Consider the following 10000-nt stretch of genomic DNA (forward strand, 5'->3'; position numbering starts at 1 on the left):
GCCTATCGTTGATGATGATTTGATGATTTGGGTGCTTTTGACTATACAAATAAGATCCTTTTGATATCTCATGTAATAAAGAAAAGGGACAGTGATCTTTTCAACAGAATCACAAGTGACACTTGCCATGTATTTAATGACTTGCTCCCAACCAAACGTAACAGAGCTCTTAGAGAAAGTGGCCATGACTTCATACTCCCTAAAGTAAAAACGTAACGATTCAAACGGGCTTTTGTAAGTAGATGTCTTTTTAAATTTATTTCATAAAAATGTTTCTTGTAATACATGTGATAGGTTTTCTTTTTTTAGTTTAGCTTAGTTTATTACTGATTGTAAAGCCACAAGCAGGTTGTGACAGATTTATTAATAAAGACTTCTAGTTTAATCTACGTGGTGGTATTTCAACACAAATGTCAAAAGCGTAATTTCCATCATGAAACTGGCCAGTTTTGCTGGATCTGGAGTGAAAATAAGGTTTCATCTACGTAGTGGTATTTTAACACAAGGGCCCAAAATCGTCATTTTTAGTGGCTCATGTAAAAGTATCTTATTCGATTATTTTGGACAAGAAATGAAAATTAGGAAGAACCAATTTGATGGCGGTTTCCCAAAACGACCCAATAGTAGATCTAAAATGAAATTAGCTTTAATCTATGCGGTGGTATTTTAACACAACGGCCAAAAATTGTTATTCTCAATAACTCATACGGAACTTTTCTTTTTGATTCCTGTGGATCCAGACTCCCACTTTGTTTTTTATTGTGGATAACTTCTTTTATTTTTAGCTTTAGTACGTTTGGTGAATGGCGGAGCTAGCTATGGCCGTGTTGAAGTTTATCACAACGGGCAGTGGGGAACAGTGTGTGATGATGCCTGGGATATCAACGATGCAAATGTAGTGTGTAAGCAGCTTGGCTTTCCTGGCGCTTCCTCCGCTCCCCAAATGGCAGCATACGGTCAGGGATCTGAGCCTACCTGGATGGATAATGTCAACTGTCAAGGACGAGAGTCATCTTTATCCGACTGTGCTCATGCTGGCTGGGGAGTGGAAAACTGTGGTCATAGCGAGGATGCAAGTGTTGTCTGCAACACTTAGCTAACAACTGTACAAAAAAAATAATGTCTGCATATCTTTCGGTTGTTTATATAACCTAGGCAACATGAAGATCAGGTCATAGAGGAAAGCTTTAATTGCTTTGTGTGATATTGAATTTCAGTTTAAAGCGGCCTTCATACGACAAACTCGAGTTGGTGTGTGTGGACGATTAGTTTGTCCTGTGATGGCCTCTTAAGTCTTAAATAAGGGATACAAGGCTGCTTCGTATGTAAGGACGATAGAATGTGTCACGTATCATTTCATATTTTCTGATTACAGCCGGGCGTAATGGGCACAAACGTTATTTTAGATTAGCATGGGTTAAATTTATTTCTACCAATTATAACTTTTCCATCCGATTTTAAAAGCTGATAGAGAATATTATTAGATACCGTATTTTAAACCCACATTTCATTTTTTGTCGGTACAAAAAAATATCAAAACCAAAAAATACAAAAAATATAAACATGAGTTAGTTGTTAGCTGCACAGAAGAAAAAAATAAAGGTGTTGGGAAAATGGTGTGTTACTCTTGTACTTTTTTCACGTTTAAGGGAGGGAGTAATTTAACTATACATTATCTTTCCGAGATCCCCCAATCGCGACCCAAGCGGAGTTCGATTTCAAAGAAGAAATAATGAGCAACAATGAATAAACAGACAAACAAAGCAAAAGAGGAACACAATCACACACCTCATCTTCCTTTCGTATTTTCTTTACTACTCAAAATAACTTTATCGAAGGATAAATGTTGCATGGGCTTGTGAGGCGCACAGGATCAGGTGGGGTGGGATGAGGTCCACCTTGGAGACTCCTTGGAATTATTGATCACGAGTTTCTATGGAGGTTCTCTCACAAGGATTTTATGATTTGTAACAAGAAATCTCGCCATAGACCTGTTCTTGCAGCGTTTATGCTAAAGCAATTCAAGCCCGTTAATTCTTGATTTTCTCGTGACGTCATCGAAATTCTTAAACCTTGAATCGCATAAGCCCTGAGTTTTTATCCTTCACTGACTATTAGAAGTCCTTAATATATATCTTGTTGAAGGTTTTTAGCTCGATAGCATTCGCCCGTCTTTAAGTTGCAGAATATAATGCCAAGTGTTTTCAATGATTTCCGGCCTCTATGTTGGAGCCCAAGCAATTGGGCTCCAACATGGCGTTACCATATTGTGCTCTCTAAATTTGCGTGAAACATTTTGACGGATAACTCGAGTACGGAATAACGTGCAGACCTGAGACTTGGACAAGTAGTTAATATAGAAATTTTCTACAACCTGTATTATTCTTGATTTTTTTTTCTAACTCAATTTGAATTAATCTTTTCTCGGCGTGAAAGTGGCGTGGCAGTGAAAACCACCTGTCATTTCCTTGTATGCAATTGCACTAGATTTGTCGCCTTGTGTAAAAAAAATAACAAAACAAAAATATATATGGAGCAGTAGTCCCTTCGATTCGGATCCGAGGAATAATAAGCAATCTTATGCTTGAAAGCATCTTACTGTGACATATTTAAGCCAAAAGAAACTTCTTGAGTGTACGAAATCATTATAACATTGTTGTAGAGTTTATTCCTTCTTGTATCGCTTTTACTTAACATAGCACAATTTGAATTAATCAATCCTTCTTGTATCGCTTTTACTTAACATAGCACACATAACTGTTCATTCAAAAAATAAATTAAATGAGTTCTGTAACCATAAGAGGAAAAATAAGACAAAACAAACCGAATACATTTTGCAGCTCAAACTATCAAATCTATTAGAAAGCAAAGAACAACTTTTAGATATATAAAACATTTTTTTTTTTTAGTGGAACCCTGACTGTGTTGCTCAAACTCGATAATACGTTATTTGTTTTTCAAAGTTAAGAATATTACCAAGACGAGTCTAAAATAGGTTTCTATAAAAAATATGTTACATAGCGATACAACTACAACTAAGTTCGAGATCTCACAACAGCTGCAGTCTAGGCTAAGTATTGTTATCTTTTTCACACCAGTCAGGCCCGGTTCAGACGCCGAACTTCTTATGAGCCGAACCTAATATCGTGAATTAAGTACATGAAAAGTTCGGCCTCTGAATCAATAGACCATATTTGTATTCTCGGTATACGTATTGGACTAGCTGGTAATGGAGGCTAATGGGGTAATCATTTCAAATGCAAATGACATGAAACTCATTTTAATGATATCCCCCGCGTGCACATTAGCCTCCATAGCGAGCTAGTTCCAGTCCATTACCGAGAATACGAATATGTTCTATTAAAAACGGCTATTTCAATTTGGAACGGCTCAGCCGTTCTTTCCGCCTGACTTAACTTGGAATTTCGACTTTGGAACTGCTTTGGTTCAGACGCCGAACTTTTCATGTGCCGATCCTAATACATAAACTATTATAATGTAAAGACCCTACACAGCGAACGGAGAGGAAGCTCAATGAAAAATTGGCCAAAATTGGCCAACCTTAAACGAGAAAACACAAGCACAAATTGGCGCAAAAGACGTATTTTGGAGGCTTGGGAAATTAACACTTGCAATAATCCGCTAAACCGCGATGACGGCATGCATTTACCGCACGAATTTCTAAATTTAGCCTTTAGGGACAAACATTAGCTCTCGATTTGCATATTATATAAGAACGTGCTTTTTGTATTCACTTATCACTTTCCCCTGATGAAGGCTTTAGTTTAAGCCGAAACGTTGGGACATTGCGGATATTTTACGAACATTTTACTACAAATTTTTAACCAGAGTAACGTTTTTATTTCTTAATGTATTATAATGTATTTTTTAAGAAGTTGAACTCATATAGCATGTGTCTTGGAGAGTGTTTACCATCAGACGTATCAGAAACGGCTGCAGAACGGCTAATTTAGTTCGACGTCTGAATAAACAGGCGCACTTTTGTTATTTTGGGTCCGTCTAAATTCTAATATCTGACGCTAACCTTGACGCCAGGTTAATGATTCTTTGCGTAGTTGTTGATGTTTTTTTAGTGTTTTAAATTGACTGCCAGAATTTCTGCTTAGTTTAATTGCCTTGTATAATTTTGTTTGTCGTTATCAAGTCTGTAGAAGTAACAAACAAAGACCGCACACCTGTTTTGCCACTTAAGATGGGTAGTTTTACCACATTGTTAAATGAGATGCCAAGTGAGATTACCAAAAGGCTTAAAACGCGTTGAATCTTTAGAGGAGGAAAAAATCCTTAAAAATCCAAACGGACCTATACCATCCTGTTCAATCCTGTGAATTTAACTAATAACATATGTTTCCCAGCGATTTCTTGATAGGACATTTTTCATAACAATACAGGCCCAAGAAAGTCGCAAGTAATTACTTTCGGTAGCATTGAATAAGGTGTCGATTAATTCGAGAACGGCTTTAATTTGATGCTAAACCTTTTCTGGGCTTACCACCCTGTAATTAATGAGCATTAGTTTTCTTTTTCATCTTCTTGTTTCAAACAAACAACGTTCAAAAATGTCCTACCCTGGTTCTTGCGTCGCGATGGTCATCTTACTGGCTCAAATACTTCCCGAAGTAGCTACCGATGGCTGTGGAGACATTTATTCCATCATAGGAATGATGCTAAAGAGACATATCATAAAGAAGATGAAGACTTCTATCTCACTTGAGTGCCTTCGAGCTTGTAACGACGATGCCAGATGTCAGAGCTTTAATTATGTCATGCTTCAAAATATTTGTGAGCTAAATAATGCTACCAAGGAGTCCAGACCTGAATATTTCGTTCAGAGCCCCGAGAGATATTACATCACGGTAAAAGGTTAGTACGGAATAATAAGAGAACTGAATCTGTTAACTAGTGTCTTTGCCTGGGGATGGATAAGATTGAAATGGATTACAACTTGAAGAATTAAGGTTAAACGTTTCAAGTTGTTTCCGCACGTCGTCAATAATCAATATTTATACCCTTGTTTTAATTTCTATCCGAAAATTAATGTTATATTTTCTTCTAGATGTACAAAAGTAATTTTTCTATGGGTTGCAGAACAGTTTAGACCAAAATTGCATGCGCCAAACTCGTCACATACCAGTTTAATAGACGTTATCGGCGCTTTGGAAGCCATCTTGACGGGAAGGCAATACTCGTCAGAAAATACAAGATACTTTCTATTTACCCAATTCGAATTTTTCAGAACATTTTAGGCGGAAGAAAAACGAGAAGGTCCGTTTCGGTTCAGACCAACTGGAATATTAGGGACCACCACTGGGGGTGGTCCGCTTTGACAGGTCTGACTGAGATTTTCCCTTCCGATTTAGCAAACTGTTGAGTTTCTTCAGTTTAGTTCAGTGGATTCTCACAGATGCGCAGCCAGTCTTTACCAGTCTAGTCAAACTTTGATAATGGAAAACACATTCAGAGTTTGTTTGGGGTTCTGATGAAGAATAATATTGTTTAAGCTTAAATTCTTATCTGATCAATTTGTGATTCGTAGCTATAGAGGTATACTAGGCAAAAAGGTGTAGTCTACAAATTTGACGGATGTTGCTGTGTTAGAGTGCACCCAGTTACGTTTAATTTGTTCTATTTTTTTTTAATTAAGATGTTTGCCAAATTGTATATTTATGTTATTTATGCTATATCCTTCAAATTGGTGAACACAATTCTTTTGCCTAACATGTTAACTCGGCAATCGACGAATTGTTCAAAAATTGTTTCTTTAAAATATGCAACGTCTGACAGTGTTGCCTGCTAATCACTGAGTTGGCTTCCAAAAACATTGAGAACTCGTGCCTTCGACGCTTGTGTTATCGTCAACTTGTCACCAATGTCCTGGATCCGTGCCAGATACTTAAGAGGTCACATATCACCACCTTCACCCTCTTTTCGAACAGATCATATAATATATCATTTAAAGTGTTATAAAGAGTTTGCGAACGCCTTCATTTTTACTACCATTTTGGTTTTATTTAGATGTTGACGAATGTATCCAAGGAACACATAACTGCCTTGCAGATGTTGCTACATGTATCAATACTTACGTATCGTACAGGTGTGCCTGTAACCATGGATACGTGGGAGATGGGAAAACAAGCTGTGAAGCAGCAGGTAGACTTGTGGATTTTTCCGAGTGTAATTTGAAAATATATTTACGTATCTTTCTTCATGGAACAAGGATGACTTCTATCAGTATCTTACAGTAAGAAATTACCCATAAATCAATAGAAAACTATTTTAATCAAATTGAAAAAAAGTAGATTTTATTCAACAAGTTAAGGCAAGAAGGCTCAAAACTGAACAAACACGTTACAAAAACTTCATTTATCGGGTCGACAACCTGTGTTTAATCTTTTTTTACTTCTGAACAATCGTGCTAATCGTTATGAAAAGAGTGGCTCTGGTATAAAAAAAAAATTATTGATATCTGTACAATCAATCTTTCGCAGTTTCTAACTGGAACGCAATTTACGAAACCATTGTGTTTACGATCGTTGAATGACGCGAGCAACATTTTTAACTCGGACGTTTTATGATTTTCTTCAAAAGAACTAAAATGTTATTGAGAAAATACCGCCATGTTTACTTGTCTGGATGATTTAAGTCCCTTTCTTCGCTGCCCACTAGGATGCTCTCAAATGAAGTAAGATAATGGATAGGCATGAGACCAAAATGCAGAGATTTGTTTGGTGGAATATAAGGGTGCATTTCTTTAAGGAAACCCAAATCCGGATTCTTGTATCCAAAAACAGATTTTGCGTTTCGTTAATAAAATCCAGAAATTGATTTAGTATCTGAAGAATCCACACTCCGAGTAGACTCTTTAAATAAAATTTAAATTCGGAATTTTAGGATTCGTGTTCCGTGCGTTTATTTGGGAAAGGATTAAAAAAATGTGCATTGGCCCAGCGGACTTCGCTGTTAAAATACAGGTTCACTGTGTGTAAATACTGTCAATTCAGTAAGTTTTCAAGCGTTTATTTCTATTAACATGCAAAAATGATTCATTGTAATGGTAGCTTGATAAGTGCGAAGTGCTATTTTAAACTAGATGTATTGTTTCTAGAACAGTAACTATGTGCTAACAAAACATGTATCCTTCAGAAATCGTCATTAGCAGAGTTTGCATTGATCGTCTTTCCAAAGAGTTATTCGCTTTCAGTTCCCTTCTCGACACATATTTATGCTTCAAGTTAATGAAGAAGTGCTTCGACGAGTGATTTTCTGTAAAGGATTTTGTATGCTAAAACTCAGTTTTGGCTAGGATACATATGCATTCGACGAAAAATAAATGAGTACTGATATTTTATGTTCTGTGCGAACAATATTTACGGAGTTGCCATTTCAAAAATCCATTTTCGGATTATTCTTTTCTTTTGGAGAGAAGTATCCGTGTGATCTAAGAACAAAAATGCATTGTTAGATTCTCCCAAAAAAAACCGCACGCGCACCCTTACTGACTTGCAATTTGCAATAATACTGTGATGTGTTCTTCGCCAATAAATTTTCCTCAGTGTTGTCATTGGCCAATACAGCGGCAGAAATTGACCCTTCCACAATAAGGTGCTCGGAACTTTTTTAATTTGTAATAATAACCCTTTACCCTTAATGACACTTTTTCCTGTCAACGGTTACAAGTTTCACGTACGAGTTGTCGGAGTTGATTAGCAAAGGATATCCAAAGCTTGAGAAGTCAATCAAAGGGCGCCGATAACGCTATCCACTGTTTTAGTATAAAGACATGCTACATATTTTGAAGAAAAAATAAAAGGGAATGTTTTGGAACACAGGGAAAGTGTCTTTGACTTTTACTATTTGTACGTGCGAGTTACACCGAGGTGATTAACCAAGGTATATTCGGAGTTCGAGTAGCCAATCAAAGCACACCAATAACGATATCCACTGTTTTAGTGTAAATTATACGTCATATTTTGAAGAAAAAAAAAATGGTTATACTTTTAATACAGGGAAAATGCTTTTGACTTTTATCAGTTTAAATAGCGTTATGCACAAAGGGTAACACTGTGTCAAAGATATATGTCCTCGGACATTATCTACTCCGCAAAAGTCCGTGGGCAAATATCAATGGGTATTTTCGTGCCAGATAAAAGTGATTTTTTTTTTTCATTTATATATTGCTCTTAACGTTGGGTGTAAAAACGGTTTTCTTACTTTATTACTTGTCGGACCAGCTGTATCATTTCATTCGGCAAGTCGTAGTACTTTCAGAAGGTAACACATAATATATATAACGCGTTATACTTAACTTTTTCAGAATGTCACAACTATCAAAGTCTGACAGAAGCTAATAGAAAAAATACCTCCAAGTCAGGAGATGTCATATGTGACAAGCCAATTGGTCCAGGTTGGTTTCGTTTTCAAGGAGATGCAGGCTTAAAAATGCCGACTACATGTCCACCTACACACGCGTGCGATACTCACGCGCCTGGCTGGTTAAATGGTGGACATCCAACAGTGGCTGACGGCAAAGTTACCAGGCAGGTCTGCTTTCACTGGGATGACAATTGCTGTAACTGGTCCACCAACATTGAAGTGAGGAACTGCGGCTCTTACTATGTCTATTACTTCAGAGATACACCGGCTTGTTCCCTCCGATACTGTGGCAGTGACTAAATTGGCACAGAGATATTGAAGGCATACATGGTCTAAAAAACAGCCACAAAATCTGAAAAGATGTGATTGACTGTACTTCGAGTGAAACGGATCTTTCACTTAAACATTTAATCAAATTGAGACTATATTAGAACGTTGTGTATATAACCAACGGCCAAGAGTAATTTTACTTTTCTTTTGGTAAAAGTTACGATCATCTAGATGGGGTTGCCATTGGTCTCTTCGTGACATCTTTAACGGGTTTTCTTTCACAGTAGGCAAGAGTTAACATAAGATTATCGTAGCCTGCGATGTTCTTAACAGGGCGGAAAGAGAGAGGGCGTTGAAACGCGTTTGCTTGGTCCGCTCACTCCATGATGCCAAAACCTGGACACCAGTTTTTTAAAATTGTTAGGTTTAAACGGAAATCAGACGATGAAATTTAAAAATCTTTTCATAAGGGAGGCGCAACTTAATTTACTATCGCTCATAGAAAATGAGGGCAAGTAACCAAACATAATTTTCAATTTAAACAGGCCATGTACAATTTTCAACATTTTTTACTCAACAAGTTGGAATAAAATCAGCAAATAGACAGCGATGAGAGATTTAATCAATCAGAAGGTTGCCAACAAAACATGGCAGAGTTCCTTCTACTGAATAGTAAAGAATTAAGAAACGGTTTAAGCTTATATCAGCACGTTCTTTAATTTGCAACTGACAATAGATGTTTACTTGAACATCTTAAAATTTTCTTCTTCAAATTGAAGTGTCTTAGATTTTACTTTCTTTTTAAAATTGTTTTAATTAAATTACTAATAATACCTTGACTATATTGACACTGTTTCCATAAGTATTTTATTTATATGGTATCAAGGTTAGATTTGAATATGATAAGTGCATATATGGCCATGGCTAACAAAAATACAAACGGGGTATTAACGCTCGAGGCGATAACTAACACAGGCCTATTTGAATGTTAGTTAACAACTTTAATAGGCTTTTATTAACTTCCGAATAACTGTAAATATCATAACATAACACGTTAAATAAACTTGTTATTGTTCTTGCGGTATTGTTATCGTTGTCAAAAGTGACAACAATGATTGTAGTGTTGTCGTGTTTCTACCGCTGCAGTTGTTGTTATTTAAGTTATAATTTCAACTTTATTCCTCTTTTCACTAATTTAAGTTTCGACTGATAAGAAACAGCTATTTCAATTAACGTTGTCCGATCATAGCTTCAAGACCAGACCAAAAGGTAGTATGAGTAGAAGTGGAAAGCAGCTGCACGTGCTAAATACTATTAGTAGAAACTCAGCTGTGTT

The 10000-nt window shown here is 36.5% G+C and overlaps 2 protein-coding genes across 2 annotated transcripts in view; both read left to right on the forward strand.

Annotated features, from left to right (window-relative positions):
• LOC144666544 (scavenger receptor cysteine-rich domain-containing protein DMBT1-like) overlaps positions 1-1327 on the forward strand; it is a 14766-nt gene extending 13439 nt beyond the window's left edge. The window contains exon 5 of the mRNA XM_078527964.1: positions 786-1327. Coding sequence (XP_078384090.1) covers positions 786-1096 — 311 coding nt within the window. The 3' untranslated portion in view covers positions 1097-1327. The remainder of the gene's footprint in view (positions 1-785) is intronic.
• LOC144665331 (uromodulin-like) overlaps positions 1-8694 on the forward strand; it is a 37307-nt gene extending 28613 nt beyond the window's left edge. The window contains exon 5 of the mRNA XM_078526567.1: positions 8336-8694. Coding sequence (XP_078382693.1) covers positions 8336-8694 — 359 coding nt within the window. The remainder of the gene's footprint in view (positions 1-8335) is intronic.
• Positions 8695-10000: the final 1306 nt, after the last annotated feature.

Source organism: Oculina patagonica, chromosome 9 (genome assembly GCF_052425735.1).
Source record: "Oculina patagonica isolate OP01 chromosome 9, crgOcupat, whole genome shotgun sequence".
NCBI lineage: Eukaryota > Metazoa > Cnidaria > Anthozoa > Scleractinia > Oculinidae > Oculina > Oculina patagonica.